The following is a 26,993-nucleotide window of genomic DNA, read 5'->3' as shown; positions in this document are numbered from 1 at the left end:
ACAGTTAACTAAAATGAAAACAATATTTTTAAAAAAATCTTTTAAAAAAATCAAGCCATTAAAAACAATTTAGATATTTTGTTTTTGGGTTTACCACAAATTGCTTAAATAAGCCTCTAGTGCCTTGTCATGACTTCAGTATTTCAAAAAGTTGCCCCTGTGCATACACCAACAGGCCACCAGAGGGTCGATATGACTCTGCAAATCTTCCCTCGGTTTGGTTTCACTTCATCTACAAAAAAAAAAAAAAATCTTTGCTTGCAGTTTGGAAGTAGGCGGAAACTTTTCTCTGGTCTTTGGCCAATAAGCGGAACTTGTCAGTGATGGAAACTCGGCGGCAGAAGTGAAGAGTGTCCTGTGATAATCTGGATTTCAATTAGTGGAGACCTTTCACCGGTGAGCAGCTACGCACAAGCACAAGGTGAGTTCAACAAGCTGCCTCAGTCACTTAAAAAATATGCAAATATATATATATTTTAAAATTAAATTGCAGGAGTTTTCCTTATGTTTGTTGACATTAATTGAATTTATTTGATAAGCTTGCAGGTGGTTTATGGCGTGGTGGCGGCTGCTGTTCTCCACCATTAATGAGTTTAACAAAATGTTACCTCTTTTGCCCTTTCACTAGAGTTTTTCTTTTCTTTTTCTGCATGTGCAGAGCATAAAGATGGAGTGGCGCCAGCAGACCAGTGTTAGCTGTGCAGACGCGTTCAACGAGGCTCAACGCTGGATCGAGGTACATGGTTTGAGACGTGTGGTTACTCGTGCTTCTCTTTACTTATTCCGTCATCCGTCAGTCAGTCGTTTAACCCCTTGTGGAGACAGGAAATGCTTTATATTAGTCAGTACTGTTTTTTTTTCATCCATGAAAAAGCACTTGTTCATATGATTGTTTGTATAATTAGGACTTTCAGTCACTTTAAACTGTTGATGCTGATACTCATGTTTTAATGACTTAGGCTCATTGCATAAACTTAAATTTAGGCAGCTTTGGAGCGTTATCTTTAAGTTCAAATGCAAAATACACCTTGATAAGACTCAAGGTGTAAGGGCTTGCTTCCTGACAGAGAATTCTATGTGAGAGTCTTTTGTGGTAAGAATGATAAATGATTTGACTGCATGACACAGCCTCAGAGAAAAAGGCACATGGAAGGAAAGGAGATAATTAGGCAGTGCTTAAAAGAGAAATTGAAGATATGTAGCAGCGTGCCTTACATTATGTGGTTTGTTCATTAGTGCCTGATAGAGATGTGATGGTTTTGATTTGTCAGTACTAACTCTGTGCACATGGCAGGTTTTGCCATGCATGCGTTATGAAGGATGTGGTTTTGTGGCAGTGCATTTTCGAGGTTGTTATAGGCTGCTCCTGTCCAGACATTGTAGAAGTTGTAATCCTTAAATCATAACCAATGAATACAATGTGTAGACTTTGGGCACTGAATGTTGACCAACTCTAAATGGGACCATTAATGTCAGTTGTGTCTGAGTGGATCATTATGAGAATTCTGTCCAGTGCTCTCTTGGCAGGAAGCCCATGCCAATTTTACCCTTCTGTTTTTTCCTGCAATGACAGATGAAAGGATGGATGAACAGTTATGAAGTGTGTGTGTGTGTGTGTGTGTGTGTGTGTGCACGAGTGGGTGAATGTGTGTTAGACAGAAGGGAAGCAAGGCATGCTGCTTTTAAGGAAATGCTAAATGGTGTCATAAACTCTTCCTGGTACCAAGCCACAATGGGAATGTGTTAGCACTAATATTCAGTGTTACGGATTGGAGGATAATAAGCTTCCATATATTCAAGTGTCCAGAAATTGTTGCCGTTTATCATTTGCACCGTACCCTCAGCAAATTCCACATAAATGTTTGCTCAGTGCCTACTGGGCTCGACAAGAAATGAGAATGGATTGGCCTCTTCTACATTATGTAAACAGGCCGTTTAGCTTCTGGTGATGGAGCAGCTCAGTCAGGTGTTCTTGTGTTTTAGAACATCACCTTAACAAGATGAAATTATTTCTTAAATGTGGTACAAGAGAAGTTTCCAAGTCACACTTAAAAACATATGGCTGAAATTCATTGAATCTGTGGTTTCTTGGGGACAACTATTTATTGAAATGACCAATTAAAGTTTGGTGCTTCAGATCCAGACCGTATCTTGGCCACACTGTGTTTTGATGTTTTAACCTGGCACTGCATTGTTTGTCTGATTCAACTGAGAATCATCTGCTCCATGCCCAGTGCCCAGTTCTACCAAAAATGAATTGTGATTGTGGATTCCTGGGGGGACTAATTAGTGAGAAGAATAGTCTTTTGGGGCCCTCTGTTAGTTATGGAGTTGAACCTTAATAGCCCCATTTTTACATCCTCATTACAAAGCCCTCTTGCCTTGCTCTTACTTCTGGCATGTAAAATCATGAAGGTTATGTTGTGTTTTTTGTTTTGACCAAAAACGTCTTTTGAATGTTTGTGGAAATGTTTGCCTTCATGCATTACTTTATGGCTTTTTTTTCTTTGTTTTTGTTGTTTTGCTTTGTAGATATATTTTCATTGTTTTTGTGTACATCATCACAGTACTTAAACATCCTGCCTGTCAAATGCTATAGCCCACACTAGTTTAACATGCAAATGCAACAACACTTGCATGCAAGTTTCAGGTAATGATTTTTTTCTTTTTCTTTTTTTGTTTTTTTTTTTGGAAGGGGGCTTTCAGCTGTCTGAAAGCAACATTCTGGGAAAACTGGAGGTAGTCACACTGAGCAGTGGGAGGCGAAGAGACCTTGAACACACGTTATTCATGGCAAAAAAAGAAATGCTATGATCAGTGGGTAAATTCTAAACATGCTCTTTTTTTAGGAAGTGACTGGAAAATTGTTTGGTTGTAATGACTTCCGTGCTGCCTTGGAGAATGGAGTCCTGCTTTGCGAGTGAGTAGTAATGCTTGTACTTGGGTGTTTTGTGACTTTACAGAGTCACACTTTTATTTTAGATAATTAAATTCAAGCTAAATTACCATGCAAACGTATGGTTGGAGTATAATCAGGCTAATTTGCCATCTTAGCTTCAGCAGTGGCCCTGAACCAGCTTTAAAAAAAAAAATTGTAATATAATATCCAAAGCTGCACTCTGGAGATTCATCAGCATCCCTAAACATGCCTCTAAAGGCATATTCCAAGAATTAAATTACATGTAATACAGAACATCAGAGATTAGCTTAAAGCTCTTGCTTCTTTGTCTAAGATGTAATCAGAGTGGTTTATAAGAGTGAGCCTTTTTTAGTAGTTTTTGCATTTCTTTTCATAATGTACTTTTTGCATCGAAAAATAGGATTATTAAGCTCCATTTTATTTAGCTTCCCCTGGGGAGTGGATATATAGTGGTAATGCTATATATACATGTATTGGTTCTCAAATATCTGCAGCACAAAGCTTAAATATTTTTAATCTAGCAGCTAATTTCTTGTTTTGTTACAGCCTGATAAACCAGTTGAAACCTGGCATCATTAAGAGAGTAAACAGGCTTTCTACTCCCATCGCTGGCCTGGTGAGTGTCAGATTTTACTGCTGTTACCACATGTGTCTGTTCATGTGTGTGCGTAGGTGTGTGCGCGCCTGACTGTCTGTGAAACAGGTAGTCTGGCTGTGAGGCACAGGTGGTGTTTTCTTTACCCTTACAATGTAGAAGACTTCTTAAAAAATTACTGAGTCCTGTAGACAATTGCTATGTAACTAGCAGATTCAAATAAATAATACAGTAAATTCAATTAAATATGTGTTTCTTGGGTATAATACAAGAACAAAATGAAAATAAGAAAGCACCTGCTAGCCAGGAAGTTTCTACACAATGTGTGGTTTCCTGTTAAAGATGCCAAGAGACACTGTTGCCACAATTTGAATGATCCTGAAACTGCATTTCAGTGTGACAAACAAACTGCTGAATATGTACGTTGTTTCTTTTATTGGGCATAAATGCAAATGTATATTTTCCTCCAGGCTGTGTTTTGATGGCTTCATACAAGTATAATTGCCAAAACTGCCCAAAGCAAGAACAGGGAAAGATCAATTGGAACTGTCCGTCAGGGGCCAATAAATAGACATAGTCCCACAGTGGATGCTGGAGCTGTGATGGTGGTAGTGGCGTGTGAGACGCATATGCAGCAGAGAGTCAGCAGTTACTCTGACAGCCTAAAGGACCATACCAGTGGTTTTGCATGTTTAACCTATTGACTGCAAATTAAATGTCCTTTTACATTACTGCTGGTATTAAATGCTATAAAATAAACATCAGGTTAAGAGGTTATTTGAACAAATGTTTATTTTAAAAAATCAACACTGAATCGCAATAATAATGTAGGTGAATGTGACATTCATTGTAACCTTAACATTTCTTTTTTCCTGTCTCATTTTGCTGTTTCTGTAACCTGAACCTCCAGGATAATGTGAATGTGTTCCTGAAAGCCTGTGGTAAACTGGGACTGAATGAGTCACAGCTGTTTCATCCAGGAGACTTGCAGGACCTGTCCACTCGTGTAACACTCAGGTACTTCTGTATTTGAGAAGCAGTGTCATATCTCGCATGTGTACAACTGTCCAAAGCTACATGTACTCATACCACCACAAACAAGCACACCTTTACTCAGAGCTTCAGGGTGCTCATACAACTCCACATCAACTTGCAGTGTGTTGTACACTCACTGAACAAAAGAATTTAGCATCAACAGGATGAACCCATGGACCCAACCTGCCTTGTTCCAGCAGTCCAGGCTGGTGGTGGTGTAATGGTGTGGGGAATGTTGTCTTGGCACACTTTGGGCCCCTTAATACCAATAAATCATGGTCTGAGTTGCATAGCCTATCTAAGTATTGGTGCTGACCATGTTCATCGCTTAATGGCTGTAGTTTACCATCTTCTAATGGTTACTTCCAGCATGGAAATGAACCATGTCATAAAGCAAAGGCCTTCTCAAACTGGCTTCATCCACATTACAGTGAGTTCAGTGTACCTCAGTGGCCTTCCCAGTCACCAGATCTAAATTCATTACAACACCTTTGGGATGTGGTTTGCAGCATGGATGTGCATCCAATGAATCATTTTTAACAATTATGTGATGAAATAACGTCAACATGGACCAGATTCCCAAAGGAATGTTTCCAACATCATGTGGAATCCACACCATGAAGAACTGAGGCCCTACCCAGTATTAGTATGGTGTTCTAAAAGAGTGCATGATGGTTGTTTGTTTTTTAGGATGCTTAAAGCCTTTAGATAAGTGGTTTTACTCCCACAGCTCATACCATCATGTTTTCAAATCAATCATTCAAATAATTTCCCACAGTTTGAGAATTTACTTGGGGTGGTGGTGCAGCATGTGGTGCACGCAGAGATTCATGCAGTTTAGAGGGGGGATAGCATAACACAGGTTATTTTCTGTAGCTGCAATTTATTGCTGTCTCCCTAAATGCCTCACACTACCACTCAGTTACTGCATGCAGATGTGTGGCCAAAAGTATGTTGGTTTGAAAAGAGTGAAGTAAGGCATTATGTTGAAACTGAGTGATTTACTCTACCTGCCTGGGCAGCCCAAGTAGAGCTTGTGTATGGGAAATATATATCCATAATATCTGAAATATGTTTGTATTTTGTTAACCGTATTGAACACATTTAACACTGCAGTGCCTGTGCTGAAAAAGGTTTATAGTTTGTGCATGAGTCTCATAGCTGCTTTGCATTTATAAAGATAAGAACCTTCCCTTACAAGCTGCTTCTTTATATGAGATGATAGTACTGTGCTCTGTAAATTCTGATAAGTAACTGATTAGTAGAACATTGCAAATGAGAAAAGTCTCTAAACGTCACTCTACTTTTCTTTCCTAACTGCTCTCTATCATTTTACAGTAAGTCATTGCATTTTAGTGATGTAGCTATATGTGCAGTCATACTGTAAATTGCAGCATGATTATTTCTGTCTTTCCTTTTATTTTAGGCGAGATGAAAGCAACAGAAGACTCAAAAATGTAAGTTTTGACCAGGATGACATCTCCATCTGCTCTCTTCCTCTACCTCCTTAACTGTTTATCATTTGTGTGTTTTTTTTCCCTGTCTTGGCCAATGAGCTTTAAGCCTTAAAGGCAACTCTGTCCTGCTCCACATCACCTAGTAAAGAATTTAAATGGGAGAAAGTCAGTAGTCAGCATCTCATTTATCAGCCTAATTATCAGTACCTGTAGCACATAGGTTCCAGCTCCCATTGCTGATGCCAACATCAAGACTCATCCAGAATCAGAGTGATGATGGTCAGGGGGGTTGTTTAGCTGATTGAGTTTGGTGCTCATCCCAGTAATCTGGCATTACACCCCACATAGTCTGTGCCAAAATGTACTCTCATGTTTTATCACTGTGTCTTGAACTGTGTCTGTAAACTTGTTTCCTTCATCTGCAATAAGTGTATGTGTGTGTTCAGTATGTGTGGAACATGTGAGCACTGTATGTGTGCACGCTTGTATGCACTGCTGGTATTTTACATGCCAGCAGTGCACACAAGCAGCGCACACAGCTCATGTGGTTGTTTGGTTATCTGGGAAGCCTCATTTGAATCACACAATAGCTGACATCTTGGACTCAGTAATGAGGCTGTTTGTCAGAGCACTCTTTCTTTGAATTGGGTGTATAGCATTTTTCTTTGAATTAACCAATTAGGGTCAATTTGCAGCTACTGAAAGCCAGAGTTTCACTCAGGTTTCCAACCAAATACACAGATAATTGAAGCTGAGTTATTCATACAATACAATTTACAGCTGAGGATTATGAATATATAAAAACCCAGTCTTCTTTATTTATTCAGAAAATATAAAGCACAAGCCTTTTTACACCACATTGACGTGAATTAGGGTCATCACTGACAGGGCTTGATGAGCGATTCAAGGGTTCCTATATAATTTACCTTTATAAAATCAAACAGGGCAAATAATACCATTTTAAACAGGATTAACCTATGATGACCTGTTGCATGCAGTGAAATAGATATTAGAGAATAATGAACACATCCTATCCCTGTGCTTAAGACTGAACTTAATGCTTGTTTACTCAGGCTGCACAAATGAGGGAAAAGTTGAACTGATTTTCACATCAGTGGCTCAAACAGGGCTAAATAGTAAGCAGAAATACCTGTTTATAGGGATCTCTACATCAGTTGTTTAACATAATGATAATAATATAAAACAAAAATAATTATTTATTGAATCATATTGCTACTTTACAAAGACACTGATGGCTAGACCTCAGAGATAATTTTTGTATTCAGTGAATGCTTCTAATTGACTGGTAAGGTAGCTGCCACAGACGCTGATCAAGCATAAATGGGGAATCCATACTCGGGCATTTATCACCACTCAGAATTCTCACCATTTTCATTTAACTTCCATTGTGCTATCAAATATTTAGCCGTTTCAGTTATCTCTAGGCCCGACATGGATTTTTTTCAGTCTGCTGACTGCTCAGTGATGACTCTGTTAAGATACACATGGAGAAAATTCTGACACTTAATGTTGTGGACTCCCCTTCGCAACACAGGCTGCTGCTCTGCTGGGGAGAAAGGCAATGCGTCAAAAATATATCCCTCACCTCAAGGCAAATGAGAAATAAATTGTGTCCAAAACGCTTTGTTTGCTGCAATAATAAAACTCTAAATGCCAGGAAGAGGCCCATATTTCACAGGCCTTTAGTCACTGTCTTTACCAATGAATCACAGGTGTGTGTCTGACTGACTGTCAGTAGTATTCTGTGCCATGGATAGTGTTTTAGGCTGTCTTGTGAAGACCACATGGCACACTTCAGGGAAAGTGCATCATATGCTCTGGTATGGAAAGGAAAAACAAATTCCCTTGTTGTGTTCCCAGCAGGCAAGTTTTATAACATTTTTACTAGTGGACAGACTGACTAGTCGGTTTGTCCACTGCTTTGGTCCAGACTGAAATATCACAACAACTACTAGGATGGACTGACACAAAATTTGGTACAAGTGTAATCACTTTAGCAATCCCCTGACTTTTCATCTAGGGCCATCATCATGTAATGATGAATTACATGATGATGAATGAATTGTAATTTGTCCAATACCAAAACACAAAATACCAGTAAAATAAAGCATGTTCCCATCAACTGCAGCTGTACTTTGTGTTTCGTGCTAATGAACATTAGCACTAAGTATCACACTTAGCATCATCATTGTGAACATGCTGATGTTAGCATTTAGCTTAAAGCACCACTGTGCCTAAGTACAGCCTTACAGAGATGTTAGCATTGCTACTCTGAGCTCTGTTAATGCAAAAATCAACTGTATACACATTGTGCTATTAACAACATCAGATTTTCTTGTTGTTTGTCTTGAGAGTGAGCTTCCATGCATTTTCTGAATGCAGTACTGCTCAGCATTTTCTCTTAGGACTTTCACAGTAAACCGTCCTTTCCCATTCAGTGGAAAAACATCACATCACTGGGCACAGATTGGCATCTCTGTCCAACCTGCTATGAGAGGGGAGGGCCTGCAAAATGACAGTGTCACACACAGCAGCACGTTAGTGTCACATTTGGGGAGGGGGACGGGGGGCCCTTGTTCTGTCAGACTGATGCCCATTTTTGTTGAAGCTGTTATTGCGGAGAAGAGAAGTTAGATCAGATTGAGGAACAGATTAATTGTAGAGTGAACCCAATTGTTCCTTTATCAGGTGAAGGAGAAGGAATGTGTGTACTACATACGTGGTTTTTGTCTTTGCACTTTCTCAGGTTCTGATCACTATCTACTGGTTGGGCCGCAAAGCTCACCTAGACACATTCTACAGTGGTCCTCAGCTTAACTTCAAGGCCTTTGAAGGACTGTTAGGATTGGCCTTGTCCAAGGTAAGCTGCTCTTCTAAGTTTTTTTTTTTACACAGTTTGTAGCCTTTTATTTTTTTTAATCCACCTTAACCCTGCCTTTTAAATCCAGGCTCTAGATGAGGGCAGTAATGTGTTTGTGAAAGACAGCGGGTACAGAGACTGCTGGTACCCAGAGAGGGAGGAACATCAGCGCATGAGACCGAGCTATAAGAGAGAGAACTCTGTGGACAGTGTGGACTCTCTGGACTCTCGAGCCCTCCGTCCAAACAGTGAAGGTACATTTACTTGTTCATTCTTCAGCAGGATCTTCTTCTAGTTAATAGTTTGTGCATCTGGGCTCAAAAGTTGTGCCCCAAACAGAAATTGATTTTTCAAATGCTGTAATGACATCTTGTGTGTTTTTGGTTTGAGTTTTTTTTTTTGCAGTTTGAGTTTCCCATAGATTTTTTTTTTTTCCTGAGAAGGCCTACCTGCTACTGTCAAAACTACAAATAAAGAGCCAAAACAGAAATGCCTTTACTAAAAAGTCATGAATTACAATGACTTCTCTGTTCCATATGCACCCATGTTATGCTGGATCATTTTACTTTTACTGGATCAGCTGTCTAGAAGCTGCTGATCCTCTTATTTCATTGTGACATTTTTGTGCACTCTGTCATGCTTGGTGTCAGTGCACGTCAGTGATAGACTGTGGCAAGTTCCACACTGTGGTGATAAAAGTGTGTGTGTGATGGGAGAGGGTAAAATACTTGGCATGAATCTCCCTAAAGACTTAGCTGTGTGAAGACTCCTCCTCTAAAGGTTCCTCTGTGCTATCCTAATGTTTACACTTTCTTTCTCTTGCTTCTGTCAGTTTATTTGTTTATTTTAGCTTCATTTCCTGGCCTTTTTCTTCTCCTACCTTATCTTTTCTGCTGCTCATTTTCCATATGTCTGTGCGGTCTCCAGGTTGTGGAAGTGACGCAGAAGCTGAGCAGGTTTTCAGGATGGAGAACATACTGCCCCCAGCCCATCAAAGCAAAGGCCATCTCCCACCACCACTTCTAAGAAGAAAACAAGCACAGCATGAGAATGGAAGGGACTGTGCCAGTCCTCTCGCCAGGTACTGCAAATGTGGCGGCTGCTGTACACAGAAAGTGCACACGCTGCTGCTAACTCACTTATCTGTAGCTACACAGCTGTCTGCATTTATTTACATTCTGTTCCACAGTCAATTTTGTGTTTTTAATTCAACTGTATGTTTGAACATATATGCATATTACAATTGAATATAATTATTTAAATTAAAAAACATAAACATAGCGTGCTTTCGTGGAATTGGAGCTTGAGTGTACCCACAAAAGATAATTTTATTTATTCACACATAAATACAGACAACAGCTGTATGTTGACATGTTTTTGTTTTTCTTTTTGCTACTCACCGTGCAGCGTATTTGATCTTTTGTCAAATCAATTTACGTCTGCTCTTCTCTCAGACATTTTATACTAATTTGCAGTTGAGTACTTTTTCCTTCACTCTGAGCCCATATCAATGAGCTTGGTGTCAACGTGCATTTATTCATGGACGCCAGCCTTTAGAAGTACACAAAGCCACTTTCACACAACAAATTACATCAGAACTACTTTGACAATCTAGACCGAGTGGCTGAATTACATAAGTGCTTTTTTAAAACCACTTGCTAAAAATAGCAGCAAGTCCACTTTCATGTTGTCAACATTATTTAAAGATCCTTTATATAGAAAACATTTTGATTAGGTTGTTATCATTAAATTCGAATTATCACTCTAAGATGCTTGGGGTGTGTACGTAGTTTATCTTGAAAATAATTTCAAATGAATATTTAGAAATGTCTGGGTTATTGAAGGCCAACCAGCCTCCCCTGAGTAAGTTCCTCCTTCCTGGTGACTTCATCCAGTGAGCCTCCAGTCACCATAGTAACGTTAACTCTGAAGACTGTGTTAGGGTTAGCACCGGACTTGGTGGCAGCTCACCAGGGGAGTCAGTTTGCCAGCAGCCCCCTGTGCTGCGCCTACATGGCAGCAGTACTTCAGGTGTCCAAAGAGACCATCATCACTCCAGGGTCAGTCAAGTGTCCAACAGATGACAGTAACTTTTTCAGAAGTAGATGAAAATATATAGCATTGTCAGGTCAAAGTGGCAGGTCAAGGTGTTGCCGGGAAGAAGTGTAGTTGGTGTATAAAGAACCGTTTATGTAATGCTGGTATTTAACCTCACGACCTACTACTCCACTGCTTAGAAGTGTGAAGAGCCTTGTGTAACCCGAGCCATATCCTCAGATAAACTGTGAATTTGCAACAGCCTTGCATAAATCATCAGTCACACTTCTGCCTTTTCAAATTTGAAGAAGCTTTGTGCCGTTCGAGATCATTTCTGAGATACTTCGTGCCACTACTTTATCTAAAGCGGTGTGATGCCTGTGTTATCATCACCAACTGCTGTGAATAAACATAGACATGGGGTATACCACTCTTTGCTGCAGCATTGAAGATGCCTCTGTCTCTCCTCAACCCCATCTCGCTCTGACTCCTCCTGAGTGTGCCTTTGATGAGGAGCTCTTCCAGTGGGCTCTCTGTGAGGAAGACTCAGAAGACGATTATACTGAGGCAGACCCTGTCCTTGATGACTTGTATTTCCGGCGAGTGCAGCAGTCCCTTCATCAGACATCTACCAACCCCAGCTATGACCGCTTCTTGCCCCAATACTGGACACCTGAAGAGGACATTCGTGTGCGCACAATCTACCTCGGCTCCCAGAGAAGACCCTGGTATCATAAAATGCAAGGCTTAAGGTCTGTTGGCTGCTTTTACTGCTCTATGTTGCAAGGCAGTGCTAAAAGTGCAAGTGTGAAAGCAGATTTACTTGAAACTAATACAGGGCAAGGCTGAAACTGCTGTTTCATACTGTTGCCTTTTGCTTAATATCCAGAGTTGTTGATGCACTGCTAGCAAACAGCAAAAAACATCACATGGCTGAGTTTGCAGTCTTGAGTCTGACTTAGCTCCTTTGATTAAAATGTAGTATGACACTAAAACATGAAATGTGACTTTCTGTTTGTGGTGCTAAGATAACCTGCTGTTTGACTTGGTGATGTGTGGCTTCATGCCTTTTGTTTTTTGGCTATAGCATTAGTTTTTAAATTCAGCTTAATTACACCACACTAAGCAAACTAAATCCTAGTTTGCTAGATACAGGGGAATAGCTAGGTGCTGCTGATTCTGAAAGATGACAAACTAAAACCAAAAACCTCAGCACATTGCTGTTTTTTTTTTAATCCCGTTTCTTCTTCTGACTCACTTTTTTAAAGTCTGTCATTTATCCTGTTGTATCCATTTCATGCATGTTCTCTTCCTTTTCTTTGACTGTAGCCATAAAGCTTTGGGTTCTTCTGGGGAAGAGTTTGATCTTGACTTCATTTCCTGGCTTGTGATATCTGCTACTGTTCAAAACATCTCTGCCACATCTGGAAGGCCTCAAAACCATCACTGAGGGCCCCTCCTCCAAGCCTGAACATGCACCCCTGTCCTGAAGATCCATACCCCAATGCACACACAACCCTACACTAACAAACACACTAACACTACAAACATTACACACTGTTGATACAAGCTTTAACTCTATCCTTCTCATTTTCTCGTCATGTGACACAGTGGCAAACTGCACCTGTTATTTTTGCATTTGCAAATCTCTAGCGCATCAGAGAAAGCTATATAATTTTGGTAAAGATATGCAAATGTTGCTCCCTTTATCTAATGGATGTTTTATGAAGTTATCAGGCAAATTAAATGTGCTTTGAATTTGTACTCTTAATGATGTTTTCCTAAGCACTGCGTGTTGTATTATCTGGCATTTACTCTGGCACCTTTTTATAGTGCTGATGATGTGAGGACTCTTTGACAGCACCATGCTGAGTGACTCATTAGTTCATAATGGTTAAACAGATGACTCATGTGCTGTGTCATACTTTGATAGCCATAACAGAATCGTGTTATTTATAACACCTTTTGTGCCAGCACTAATGTTTTCCAGTTTATATGATATGGTTTTGGTATGGAATAATAAAGCATGTCATATAGTGGGTCAATAAACAGACTGAAATATTGTGCAGCATGTGAATTTGTGCATTGAATACATTCTTTCTGCCAAGATCTTCTGTGTGTATGGTATGTTTGTATTACAGCTGTGGTACTGAAGCATACGTGTTGTATCTTTCAGATAACAGTAATCTACATGCCTCTTCTTCTTTACATAATGTTTGTAGTTTATCCCCTCCATCATTTGTTACTATGCTGGTAGCTGCTTTGCCAAACCTTATTTAGTTGTAAAGTGTTAGTCATATGTCTTTGTGTCTGTTTCTTTGGTTCTGTAGACCATATCAAAACCAGGTCAGGCCTGAGAGACCAGTTCAGGTCAACCCTGGCTGGATTTGGTAAGTCCTAAGGTTTTGGGCTTAAAATTGGAGCAGAATGTGTCTGAGACCGCTCTGACCATAACTGCATTGTGCCTGCTTCATCTGTGACTGCTTTGGTTTGCATTCTGCTTGGCTACAAAGGAAATGATGCTGCAAACAGCTCTTGCTTGTTCCTGAAGATGGAGCACTTGTTATACCTCCCGCTGTTAATTTTCTGGGCAGAAACCTGTCAGAGGAATTTATGACAAACTGCTGGGCTGGTTGTGATCACAGTCTTGGTTCCTCTCATCAAATTATGTCATAGTTTTGATATACTGCTAAATGCTGCTCTAAGTTATTTGAATAGCACGTCTGACATCGTCTGTTGCCCACAGCGGAGCTATTAGTTGTTACAAGTCAATTCTGTTGTTATCTAGACAGCAACATCTGTTGCCATTTATACTGCTGCGTTATTTGACTTGCATGCTCCTCTCCTGCTCGCACTTGAGTAAGAATTTTGTTGTTTGAATGCTGAATGTGCCGTGTTGCAGCTGTTTATACTGTTGCCTGTTATGTATTGTGTGTGTGTGCGTTTTTATGTGTGTATGCTGGCATGGAGCACATATAGAAACTCGTTTGCATGTTCATCATGCTTGTTCCGCTACATGGTGTTCTAAAGTGACAGTATTTTCACCATAAGGTAGCAGTATTTAAAAATTTGTTGGGTCTGTGTATCCATTATTCATTCCCACATCCTGTCTCTCTTGTCTGTCCAAACCAGGAGCAAATCACTCAGTGACATCCCGATGGTATATCCGGTGCGTAAATTTGCTAACGAGAGTACCACTTATGATGTGGCCCAGGCCATTAACACGGCAAGGGAGTGGAATCAAGAAAACACACGGAAGAGCAGTGTTGCTGCCAAGGATAGTGAAGCTCAGTGGCAGGATGTAAGTCAAGAAAAGTCAACACTGAAACAACAGTCTCTCTTTAAGGTCCATTTATTAGTTGTTCTGGACCTTTTGAGGGAATCTCACCATCTTCAGCTGATAGACTTTATTATATGAGGAATTGTAGATAAAATGATTGTTTCTATGAGCAATTTGAGGATTTCTCTTCCATCTTGAATCAAAATTTGTGTGATATGATCAGAAGCTCCAGAACAACTACTCAATATGTACCTTGTGATTAGAGTTGGCCAACATTACATTGTAGTTAAATGCAGACAAGCAGCAGCGTTAACTAGTTATACATTTGTTTCAGGACTTGACAAAGTGGAAGAATCGTCGCAGGAGCACCAAGTCTGACCTCCGCAGGAAGTCGCAAGACAGAGAGCATGTCATTAGCCAGATGACCAACGGGGCTGTTACTAACTTTGAGAAGAATGATGCACAAGGCAACCAGCTAAAGAGGTGCATTACTTCTACAAAATGGCATGGAAAATCTTAAGCTTATACAGTACCTTTTAAAACGTGCATGAAAAGCAGCAGTGAACTCCTGTAATGTGACACCCCCCCATCTTTTCTGCTTCCTTTATTACATTGGCTCCTCTTCTCCTCTTCCCTTACATGCCAAATCCCCCAGAGACCAGCAGTCACCACGCAAGCATAACCCTGCCCCCCGTGTTTATTCCACCTCTCCTCCATCAAAATCCTCAAGCTCTGATCTCCGGCCACATACTCGAGCTCTGCTGGCCCGCAGCTACGCCTCTGAGGCACCTTTCAGCCCCACGGCCACACTTATCCCCCAAAACACAGCCCACAGTCAGGTAGGTTCACAGTTGTGTTCTGTTTTACCACTCTGACGTTAATGAATGTGTCTGGCTGTTTACTTTAGTATAATTGTGGTAAAAATGCCAACATAAATGATGACAGATACTCCAGATGACAGATAGGTGCAGTTGTACAGGTAAGGTGTATAACGTATATAAAATCTACAAATCTTACACCGTTACATGACATATCTGTAGCCATTATTGACTTGTTCCTTCTCAGGGATCATTGGTTGGAGCCATGCCTGCCTCAGATGGGAACATCTTGGGAGAGGAGACCCACTTTGCCTCCTTGGCGTCAGATGGAGCAGGAGTTACCACACCCTCTCTGGATTGCCCTTTCAGCTCCCAGACCCAAGTCAAAGCCCAGGGCAGCCCAGCTCCTTTCCACCCCACATCTGAACTGGCCCAGCCTGAAAGTATTTTTACAAGCCAAATCTCTACTCTGGTCACAACCATACAGCCAAACGAGACCACAAAATCCAAAAGCCCCAGGGATCCTACCACATCTATTTTGAGCCCTGATGCAGTTAATCAAACAGCAGTTGATGCTCTGGAGGGCTTGTCCCACCAGAACCATAAGTCCCAGGAAGAGAGTCAGAAGACATCTTGGGAGCCAGCTGTGGAGCAAGGTAGAGGCCAGCAGGCTACAGGAGCCTACAAGTACTTGGCCAGAACCGGGTCATGGTCCGGCTCAGCCAGCCTTCCCCGTGGTTACCGGCGGTCCGAGGGCTCATCCCGTCTTTCTTCTGCAATCACAGCTAGGCCCTTTGGGACCAAGCAGTCGAGGATGTCCTCGCTGCCAAGGCTGTGCAATGTGAGTTTCACCAAACCAGAGTAAGACACTGTTAAGTGGGAACTTTTTTTTTTTCCATCTTGTGCTTTTCCCATCACAGTGTTGACTTAAAGAACAGGTCTGGTGTTATTCAACGTTTTTGTTATTGTCAAAAAAAAATCCATGAAAAGACCAAATCTGATGTAGAGATCAATTTCACTCTTGGATTAAAACACATTTGGTACATTTGGTGTTAGAGTGACCGACTCATAATAAACTACAGTGTCCATGGTCATCATAGTAAAGGAACATGTCCCCCAGTGAAACAGCGGGGCTTACTGATGTGTTTTTAGTCATTTTTACGAGAACAGTGGAGGTGTATATTGGTCTTTTCATGGAATTTGTTGATAATAAGAAAAAACTAAATATTTTAGTGGTACCTTCTTGGCATACATAAAACATTTATCCAGTAATTCCAACCACACATTTTTTTCTTTTCCCTACTGTCCTCCCTCTCTACCGGGTTCAAATAAAGCTGGAACAATCTGTCTAATGGATTTTCATTATAATACTGGTGATTATGGTGATGGACGCGGATGGTAGGACAAAGATATACAGTAGAGATAGGTCTTTGTCTCTAAAGTGAAAACTGAAAATATTCTCCAGTGCTCCTAAAGTGCAGGGGCTTTTAAAGAAGAACCCGCCACCTACCCATGTCGTTTTACACAGTCTGGACAGTTATAATTTTCTGCCTACAATTCTAACTCACTGGGAGTTTAGTGCTCAGGAGGGAGCATAGGGACTTGTTAAGTCAGGCAAATAGATTCAAGCTACTTAATATAATAAGAGCATTTCCTATGTGTGTGGGTGGGCATGTATATGTGGTTATATGTGAGTGAGCTTGTGTTACCTTTGTTATCTTGGATCACCATCCTCATTAATAATAGAAATGCTAGGGCGCAATTGTTTAGAGTGTCAACTCACTACAAGATTACACATTTTTATTTTCACATACACCTGCTGGTTTTAGATATTAAGCACCAACTGTCTCACATCAGTACAGTCACATTTCAGTTCTGCAGAATAAATCAAATGCGTCTGTACTGCCTTGAACACTTCTTGTTTTTTTTTTTTTCTTCTCCAGGTAGATGACAGCCAGGGTCTGCTGTTGAATAGTAAGAAAGAAGAATGTCTCTCTCCACCCACCAAATCTTTGCTCAAAAGACAGACTGCAACCGGCCATCTGAGGGGTCAATACCAGGCTTCGATCAGACAGAAGAAAGCCAACCAGGCACAGCAGCATGGTACAGAACAGGGGGAGGAGGGGAAAGGGGCCAGTCTCTTCAGCCAGACCTCCCTCCAGACCAATGGCTATCACCATCAGCCCTACACCCAAACCCAGTTCCTACCGCAGCCTTATTCAAATCTGCAGTCCCACCACCACAACAAAAGCTCGACTCTGTCGTCTTCAAAGGTATACTGTATTATTTTGCAGCTCACAGCATTTATACTATGGGTATATATTGATGTTTTATATTCTTATACAGTCTCCTTCACCCACACGATTGACATGGTGGCTTGTCATAGCAGGAAGGCCACAGGTTTAAAAACAATTGTATTTCATTTAGGTGGACTAGTTTCAGTGGGTTAATGTTGTGCTTGCTGGTTCACCATCATGTTTTTGTAGGACAAACTGAGTCATTGTTAACAAAATTAGTTTCACTTTTGCTTTTCCTGCTATGACATGTCAAAAAGCCTGCCAAGAAAACACACACTGACATTTCTTAGTTTTGTTTATGAGACAACTAACCTGTTTTAATTATCTGCTAAAACATGAGAGATAACTTGTAATATAATGCATTAACTAAAGCCACAAGTATGAATGGATCAGCATCTCTGACAATGAAACAAAACCTGAACATTATAAACTTCTCAAAGATGGCATTTGTTGCAGGGTTGCTGTGATGATTGCACTACATTGTGGATAATAAAGTGGCCACTTAGTGTATCCCTTACTATATTTGTGTAGCAGGCCTCTGCAGTCTCTAATTTCCACAGGAAGCACAGGACATTGGATCACAGGGTGTCACCTTTACCTGTGGTGTGTGTGTGTGTGTGTTTCAGGTGGATCACAGTGACATGAGAGTGAGCCTTATTCTTAAACCCAACAGTAGACCAGACTTTGGTTTCCAGACTCACTGGGACTCCACAGGGGCGAGAGTAAAATTCATTCAACCCGGTAAGGCTTTTACTATGTTTAACTCTGGACTGCTGAAATTTTGTCACATGAATAATAAATTATAATTAGGCTGAAATAGTATGAAGATTAGGTCCTTGAACATTGTAGTCGGAAACAGGGACAAGTCAGTGATGGTGATGGTGGTGATGGTCCCACACTATGCTCGTATAATATTTTCTACTTCTCACAGAGGAAATTTGCTGTCACAGCCTGCACTTACAGCTTTAACACACAACCCTGACAGTCCAAGTTACAGACTAAAGAGAAATAAAAATGATGTTTGTGAGCCAAAATGATCAGGCAGCTGAATAGGGGGAATATAAAATTTTAATGTTTTTTTTTTTAATATAAAGAAAGAGAAATATCCAAACAAATGTCCAAGGATAGATCTTGTTTAGCAAAACGGATCATGATAATAATGATATCCATGAGGGGAGAAATGATCACTGTGTAGTTTTCACTGATACATTCTTTCAGGATGTGTGTGTGCATTTACTGTCTGCACATTAAAAAAAAAGAAATACAAAATGTAGCCAGTGATTTAAAACTCAACCATAAATGTTTAATTAGATGTGAGAGAGGTGTCACTTACTCGCTGCTATGTAGTTTTGCCTTACTGGCCTACTTTTTGACTTGGAGCAGCAACCTTGGGCTCATTACTGTGTCTTGTTTCCCAGTTTGTGCTAAGGAAATTATTCCTGAAGCCGGTACCTTTTGTGCTGTGCTGTCCTTTGCTCTCATCTTTTTAACTTTGTCCTGATGCCTGTCCCTCTGTCCCTCCCTCCTCAGGCAGTCCAGCAGAGCTCTGCCAACTGTGCGTGGATGATGAGATTGTGGCTGTTGATGGAGTTGCAGTGGCATACATGAACTACGACCAGTGGAAGGACAAAATGACATCTGCCCTGCAAACCGGCAGCCTCACCATGGATATCCGACGCTATGGCAACAAGGGTAAGATAATGAGCCAAAAAAGACAGTTATGTCTTTTACCACCTCCTGTAATTATTTGTGATAATCTAACCTCTGACATCACACACATTTGTTTACGGTGTGGCCTCAGTTTTTTTGGCTGGTTGTTGTCATTAGATTGGAGCACCAATGAGGGGAGTCATCACAACCAGCCAGGCCAGAGCAGGATGACCCTCAATCTTACTTCTGGAGCACCCATTCTGATAGGTTGTCCAGATCACCATGCCAACAGCACTGCCTCTGCAGAAACCACAGTCACGAAAGCGTCGAAATTCAATGGGCAGACAGACAATGTGAGCAGTGTTTTAGTCAGTTGCCACTTCAGTTCAAATATCGAAGCTCAGAGCTCTTCTTCTGATAGTTCAGTTTAATTGGTGGAGTTCATCAGGTGAATTTTGGTGTTCTTTCACCTGCCCAGGTTATACAAGGTAAAGTCATGGATGGAGGGCTTGCTGACAGCCACAGGAAAGCCAGAAGTAAAGGTAATAAGAGGCTGGAGCAATGACATTACAAATCAAAACATGACAAACATATCTTGTAAGAATAACTCTTCGAATGCACTATGCACTTGTACACTTTCTCATCTTAATCGTTCATCTTCACGTAGATTATAATACAGTTATTAGGAAAAATCAGAGAAGGAGAGCAGAATTTTTCAAACGAAAAGGTAAAATTCCAGTTTGAACCTTGACTCCTTGTGCAACAGCTTTGGTGGCAGGTGCTTGGCTTGGGTACTTTTTCTGTATTCATTAAAAGCAAATGCAGGTTTTCAGTTGGCTTTTTCTGATAGATTTTAAGAAGGAGCTGCGAATTCAAAGGAATCAGAAGATGCAGCATGATTACATGAGAACTTTATCTTCAGTATCACTTCAGTATCACCATAGTAACATTAGTCTACTACTTTTTTCAAGGCAGCCTAATCATAAACTATGAAAGAAGCAGGATCTTTGTAGATTAATGCTCACTATATTTCTACATAAAAAGGCTGTTAAATTATTTTTTTCAAACTGGGACAAAAAATACTGCTTGTCTTTGTACATCTTTACCTAACAACCACAGGGCTGACAACACCGATCATGTCTCTAATGTAGCATGTGTGGTGTGCGACATATGCTTCTTCTACTGCAGTATTCTATCTCCTCTGTGTTATCGGGTTTTTGTTTTGAACTGGTAACCTTCTCATTCTTTTGCACAATGACTGATTTGTAATGCTGCCCTTTGTGGTTGTTAATTAATCTGCGTGTCCTACTACAATGGCTTCTCTCTTCAGGCTCTGCAGGATTCAGCTCATGGGTTTACTTGTGTGGTAAATGTTTTGCCCAGCGTGTGGTGTTTTTTTTTTTTTTTTTTTTGTATCTGTACTCTGTGTAACAGGTTATGCAGTCTAAAATCAGTTGTTTGCTGTGGAGCATCATCAGCAAATGAACAGAGCAGATTTGTGTTGTCATACAACATGTAGATATCCTTTTTCCCATTTTCTGTGGTGTGCTTAACTCTTTGCTCAACTGTTTCTTTTTCAGTATCTTTAGGCTGGGGATACATTAGCAGATTAGTTTGCTGATTAACATAAAGACTTGCTGATCCTTGGTCAGGACCAGTGGCTGGCAAACATAGTCTTATGGTGTTAGAGTTCTACAGATTGATAGTCATGACCAGATATTTCAGCCAGTCCTGCAGGTAAAGTTCTGCAAGGAGTAAAATTATAATTGCAAACAAAACATTGTCGGTGCTAGGGCTGTATACGTCTAATTTGTCCCCAGCCTTTGTCTGGTGTATGTGTGAACTCTGTGATATTACACACAACTTGATCATCTTTAGGTGCAACTGCATGGTGTTCTCTGTGCTGACCTGCTGTTTTCTCACACAGGAGGTTCAGAATCTGCAATATCTGATGTAAGTCCCCATACCACTTCATCAAAGGATATGTTAATGCATGTTCAAACATAAGTTATCTATGTGAGTGTGTGTGTGTGTACGTGTGTGTTGAAAGAGTCTGTGTACTGCACTGCGATCATGTTCTAGCCCCCAGTCTGTTTGTGTATCACCAGCTCCAGGTGCCATCCCTCAGCCCCTCCTCATCCAGCTGGTCGTGGGACCGTGAGGAGGATCGAAGGCGTCAGGAAAAGTGGCAGGAAGAGCAGGAGCGCCTCCTACAGGTAAAGACTATTTTCCCAAAACAGAATTACACAGCACTAAGGAGGAGGTTAACACTTCTTGTTAATCTTGATCCTCATCTAAAATTTAAAGCAGCATACATCTGTGTGTTTGTGTGCATTTTTTTTTTCAGGAGCAATACCAGCGGGATCAGGAGAGGCTGGCAGAAGAGTGGCGAAGGGCACAACAAGATGCAGTGGGGGACTTATGCAGGAAGTCAGGGGTAATGTTTTATAGTCCGTAGAGCCTTTTCCAAGCTGCAGACCATTTTTAGTTCTAATTGAGTGGTCATAAAAAGTAGTTATGTCAGGTATTCCTCTGTAAAGTCACCACAGAAAAAGTGCTTTTCAGATTTTACCCCAAGTCTGTGGCCCCTGATTGACAGCACTTATTTGATTAACTTGCAGAATATTTTCGTTACCACAGAATGAAACCATATTCTAATCAAAATCCCAGAACTTCATGTTTTCATCAGCGCTGTTCATCATTAAAGTGTGAATTGGTATTTTTAATCAGGAGCTCTGACACATCTGTGACTAGGGTGCCAACAGGGACAAGGACAACCTGCTACCTTCACCTTAACTGCTAATGAAATGTTTTTCTGGCTTTTGCTGTAACCATTAGAGGGTCCCTGGCCCTCTTAAACCCCCAGTGCTTTGCATTATTTCTATAGAATGAAATTTTTTTTTTCTTTTTTTTATGTTTTTGAAGCAGAACACCTTCCAGATGACCAATGGCGGTGAGAGCCCTGCCAGCACCCAGCTCAATGCAAATGCTCTGACAAACAAAACGAGAGAACAGCAGAGCTCTGAAAGAGATGAGCTGAAAGAAGCAGGATCAAAACCTCGAAGTAATGCACAAGGAGTGCAGAATGACAAGATTACTGAACAAGACTGGTAAATTAGCTATTTCTCCTTGTTTTAATGTCCCGAACATTGTCAGTTTTTGTTGCCATCCTTGCTGAGTCTAACAGTGTTATATGTAGAGCAGTTTTAATGCGACTCTTTTTTTTGACTGCTGCTGTTGCTGAATCTGCTGTAATTCCTGCTGCATTTGCTGGGCCTTAATGCTATTCATGCTGTACCTCAGGGCTGTGGAATCTTGTGGCTTTGCTCAGCTGTCTCCCGCACACAGGTCAGAACAACATTAGCTCAGTTTTGCCTCATTTGCAAACACTCACTGTGACTTGGGCCTTGCAACAGTATAATAGTTCAATTTAACAATGGACGTAAGTTCTGTATATGCATGTCTACAAGCGTTTCAGAGTATTGTTTGTTCTAAAATAACAAATACGAAGCAAGATGATTGGTTGTTTTTGGTAGGTGAGTATTAGATCCAACCACCCTCACCTCATGAATGAATAAACCACGTTGTAGCTAACATGAGCATGTGACCAATTCAGTGCAGACCCTAAAACCCCTAAATCGTTTTTTGGAGAATAATGAATAATGGACTCTGTCTGTCTCCTCTCCCTTAGGGCAAAGTCCTTGTCTACTCCAGCATTAGCTGGCCCCCATAAACAGACAAGAGGTTAGTCCACCCTCTCGGCCACAAATACTGCCGTCTGTTTTGTTGATGTACTCAGCTAAACCCCACCAAACTTTGATTGGTCCAGGTGATCAGAGGAAAAGAAAAGGACAGTCTAAGGCTGAGCAGGAAAGGCAGCAGATTTTGGAGGAGATGAAGAAAAGGACTCAGCTTCTGACCGACAACAGCTGGATACGTCAGCGCAGCAGCAGCTTTTACAAGGAACCAGTCTATGTTGGGGTTCCTCTGAAGAGGCACGTACCTCATCCAAACTGAATTTCAAGTTGAATTCAGTTGCACCTAAGCTAGGTCTCGTCTCTTAGACCTGTTTTCTGAACCTTGACATCTCCTCCGCAGGTATGAGTCTCTTGATAACCTGGATACTTTGCGTCAGTCTCCAGTCGCTGCCGCCACATTCAGTTACCCTCGTCCCCATTCAGCCGCTGCAGGTTACTGTGTTCCGAGCAGGAACTCCTCCTCCCGTTACAGCACTGGAGCAACGTTATCGCAGAGAAATACACCCACTGACTCCCCTCATCATGGCAGGTACGCAGTTCGTGTGAACACTGAACACCTCTCTCGTGTTCATGTTGTAGTGTGTTATTTTCTATATTTTTTCGTACATTTTGGCCTCATACTGTTAACATGTGCTGCCCCAGGATGATCAGTGGCAGGAGGACTTGCTGTGTGTGTGAGCGTGTCCTGGGTAGTGGGGCAGCCATGGTCATAGAGGCCCTTAGTCTCTGCCTCCACCTCGCCTGTTTCCAGGTGAGAGGTCATGACGGGGTTAAGGTGCGGTCACAGTAGCTCCAATCCATGTGAATAATTAGTCCATCTCTCATTCACTTCTTTATTTTTTATTTTTTTTGTATGAGCTCTGTCAGTCTCACAAGACAGAGTTCACCTTTGTTCAACTTTGATGGCCAGTGGAAACAGCAATGTATTGTTTCTGGAAATGAGAAGTCATTGTTCTTTCGCCTTGTTTTGTACACTGTTACACAACCAGACTAAAAAACACAGCATGTCTCTCAGACAGTGCATTTACTCCCAGCTGTTTTTTATGCACATTTTCTTAAAAAAAAAAAAAAACAAAAAACACCAGCAGTTAAAAAAAAAAAAAAAAAAGTCTAGATATTGTCAAAAGAAAAACATCTTTGCGCTTTGCTGAGGTAGAAAGCTGGCGTATTGATAAAATCAAAATGTGACAGTGCAGTGGAAAAAGCAAATAAATCATGAAGCGTGCAAGTGACTTATTTGTCTCTAAAGCTTTCACTCCGCTGAAGAGATGAAAAATGACAGCGATGAAAACATTAGATGTGTTGACATAAAACAAATCGTCAGTCAAATTTATTTATAGAGCTCACTGAAAATTGAGTGTGAGGTGCTTTACGGAGAAATTTAAAATGCAATTAATATAATGAAAAAACAATTTATGCAATAATGAATAAATAAATAAATCTTTTGGAGAATGTGCGCCACCTACTGTATATCTCGATGCACGCAGTTCCTAATATTCTTAACCTTCTAATACTAATGGATGGAAACTTACATCATCATTCCGTGTCACACCTGCGACATGACATCCTTTTCTTTAGACCGAAAACTAGTGTGACCGTACCTTCAGTCGGAGTAGGAGTCTCATGTCTGTAGTGTGTCTTACAATCACATCAGGCTCATAGGCACCTGCTAGCAGGAGCATTTCCATCACCTTTCCCTGCTTCTGTCTTTCCTAATTGTTTTGGTCTGTGCACGGCATCTGGCCTGCTGGCCACTTCTGGTGTGATAGTCCCGTGTGCTATTTCTCTCTCAGTCTCTATTTTTCCGCATATGGTTGGTTTAGTGGAAAAAACCAGCCCACTGTCCTCCTTCGCTTTTAGAGGCTTATTGTGAAAATCTAGCTGGCAGAGGACACACAGATGCAGTTGACCTAGGTTCATTAGCATATAGATGTAGAAGTCGATCCACCTCTTTAACTCTCTGCTCCATATGAGTTACAGACACTCATAGCACTCATAGAATATTTATACATTATATGTGTTTATATGCCAAAGTAAAGCTTAGTTGTTCTGTGCTTGGGTGGCAGACAATCTGGTGAAATTATTTAGACACAAAAAGCCCACGTCACAGGTCAGCTGGATTTGGATTCTTTCCTCACTTCTCCCTCCTCCTCCTCCTCAGTGTGTGGGCTGCCACCGAAATCTCGGAGGAACTGAGAACGGAGTCCAGGTTCGAATTCGAAACAGGAAGCCCTACTGTGAGCTCTGCTATTTCCAACTCAAGTGTGAGTATTGATCTCCATGAGGCAATTGACCTCAGCTGATTCTCTCTGAAATGTACATCACACCTCACAGTTCCTATACCTCGTGTCATTAGCCTCCCCAGGTTGTTTTTATATTTCCTCTCTCTGAAAGAAAAGACTCTTGCTGTGAAAAACAGGAATGCATCCTAATTATACACTAAAAGCAAATGTAATTGCAGTGGGTTTAATCGCTGTGTTGGAAATCACACTCTCTTAATGTTTCTTAACCTTTTAGACACTGGTACCTCCTCCATGTGACAAGCATGCCGTGCTCCAGATTACAGAGTAAGCAGTCGAATAAACTATGAAAACACAGTGGAAGCATCGTCCACGCAGCCAAACCATGACTTCTGTGTCTTGCAATAATAGTTGGTAAAACTCTGTTGTTGACTATGATGAAAAATCGTGATAATCTGCGGATCCACAAGCAAAGATTCTTAATAGCTGCATTTTAATCAGATATGGTACTTAGTTTGTCTGTCCTTTTTTTCCTGCTAATTTATTTCCAAGAAAAGTAGATTAATATATGAAATAAAGTAATGATGGGATTTATTAGTGTTTGATAAATGCTTTTGTTTTCTTGTTAGTTTTGCTCTTTTTCATATCCTTGTGCTGTCTTTGATTGTTGCCCAGTAGTGCATTAAAGAGATCAGATAATTCTTACTATGTAACCCATGTATGGAAGCACATGTTGACTTGTACTGAAGCACTCTGTTCTGTTGAAATCTCACCACGTGCACTCTGGGATAAATCAGTGATACATATAACACATGTATTTCTCACATGAAAATGGGCCCTTTAACTGAAATGTTTTTTTTTTTTTTTGTAAATAAAGTGCACTGAACATTATCAATAAATGTTTTTTATTTGTTATTCATTTATGTGCCACATGATGGCATCATCGGTCTCAGAGTAAAACCGAAGTTTCAGTGACTGTACTGAAAGTAGAAATGTTTTTATTTGAGATCACAACATACAGGTACTTGTCAGTGTATACTAATATGACTAACTGACTGCAATGGCATCTGTTGGGATCCATTTACTAAACAAACAAGAATTAACAGCAGCTAAAAAGATGGAGCACATTTTACTTGTTTTATGCTGTCAAAAGAAACTGCACATAAATATAGTTATTTAAATGTCAACAGATCCTCTGCCTGCCCTGATATGTGAAGGAGCTTAACCTTTAGTTAATCTTCCAGTCTGTTGTGTAATGCAACAACGTATCATAATGTGTAATGCATCAACATTTCTTAGAAATAAATTTGGACTCAAGTCTGAGCTTGTTTGCTCTTGCGTAGTAAGGTATATGGGCAAGGAACTGCAACCAGGAAAGTTAATCATGTTTTCTCACGTTTATCTCGTAAGGTTTAAAAGTGCTTTTCGAATTGAAATACAGTGGTAATTAGTTCTGCTCTTGTCATTTCTTATCTGCACCAACAAACCACAGCATCAATAAATTTCTTTGTTCAAATACTTCAACTTTTATGTATGTTTTGTTTTGTTTTTTATTAAGAGGATTCCTCTTCCCTTTTCTTTCTGTGAAACAAAGAGCATTTTATCATGAAACATTCACATATTATGTGTGTGTCTTGTAAATCTGTATTTCTTGTGAACACAGTCCAAATCTAAATGCTTTAATGCCCATTTGGCAACAGTTTCTAAAAGGGCAAAAGTATCTATTTTTATAAACTGCTGAAGCGGTGCATTGCAACCCGCAGTAACTTTTCCTCTTAGGAACTCTTTCTGCTTTTCAGCATGTCTGTGAATCTTTATAAACGTGTATAAACTTGCTGGTAGCAGAGAGGTACTACTTCTCCATTTATAGTTTTTATGCTCAGAGGAGTACAAATGAAACTCCATTCACATCCATTTTGTTGGGGTATGTAAGAAAATGTTTTGTTACCTGGGTTTACTGACCTTCAACAGGAAATCGCTGAAGCAATGCTAAAGCGACAAAAGGGAAGAGAAAGTTTTTTTGTC

At 40.6% G+C, this 26,993-nt stretch overlaps 1 protein-coding gene across 4 annotated transcripts; it reads left to right on the top strand.

Annotated features, from left to right (window-relative positions):
- Window positions 1-329: 329 nt before the first annotated feature.
- LOC121182198 (LIM domain only protein 7-like) lies at window positions 330-25,859 on the top strand. Of its 4 annotated transcripts, none has more exons than XM_041038589.1 (29): window positions 330-421; window positions 659-736; window positions 2,850-2,920; window positions 3,467-3,536; window positions 4,426-4,532; window positions 5,977-6,007; window positions 8,775-8,888; window positions 8,977-9,142; window positions 9,816-9,969; window positions 13,256-13,315; window positions 14,058-14,226; window positions 14,540-14,688; window positions 14,861-15,044; window positions 15,271-15,864; window positions 16,967-17,296; window positions 17,947-18,061; window positions 18,851-19,012; window positions 19,148-19,323; window positions 19,449-19,512; window positions 20,898-20,923; window positions 21,079-21,186; window positions 21,318-21,407; window positions 21,899-22,080; window positions 22,274-22,318; window positions 22,662-22,714; window positions 22,800-22,965; window positions 23,069-23,257; window positions 24,890-24,992; window positions 25,246-25,859. In XM_041038589.1, the coding sequence occupies exons 2-29, from the start codon at window positions 668-670 to the stop codon at window positions 25,297-25,299; spliced, it is 3,801 nt and encodes a 1,266-aa protein (XP_040894523.1). In that variant the 5' UTR covers window positions 330-421; window positions 659-667; the 3' UTR covers window positions 25,300-25,859. The 4 variants fall into 4 exon arrangements, with proteins under 4 accessions (XP_040894523.1, XP_040894516.1, XP_040894533.1 ...); XM_041038582.1 differs by having other exon boundaries at window positions 21,896-22,080; XM_041038599.1 differs by lacking the exon at window positions 22,274-22,318 and having other exon boundaries at window positions 21,896-22,080.
- The last annotated feature ends 1,134 nt before the right edge of the window (window positions 25,860-26,993 follow it).

Source organism: Toxotes jaculatrix, chromosome 1 (assembly GCF_017976425.1).
Source record: "Toxotes jaculatrix isolate fToxJac2 chromosome 1, fToxJac2.pri, whole genome shotgun sequence".
In the NCBI taxonomy this organism is placed as follows: domain Eukaryota; kingdom Metazoa; phylum Chordata; class Actinopteri; family Toxotidae; genus Toxotes; species Toxotes jaculatrix.
The sequence above is the reverse complement of the archived record's forward strand: the minus strand, read 5'-3'. Positions and strand labels throughout refer to the sequence as shown.

Coding starts and splice junctions, on each gene's coding strand:
- LOC121182198 (XM_041038582.1), top strand. CDS start 668: ATGGAGTGGCGCCAGCAGACCAGTGTTAGCTGTGCAGACGCGTTCAAC. Junction 4,533..5,976: donor TCCACTCGTGTAACACTCAG/GTACTTCTGTAT, acceptor CTTTTATTTTAG/GCGAGATGAAAGCAACAGAA. Junction 9,970..13,255: donor TGTGCCAGTCCTCTCGCCAG/GTACTGCAAATG, acceptor TTGGTTCTGTAG/ACCATATCAAAACCAGGTCA.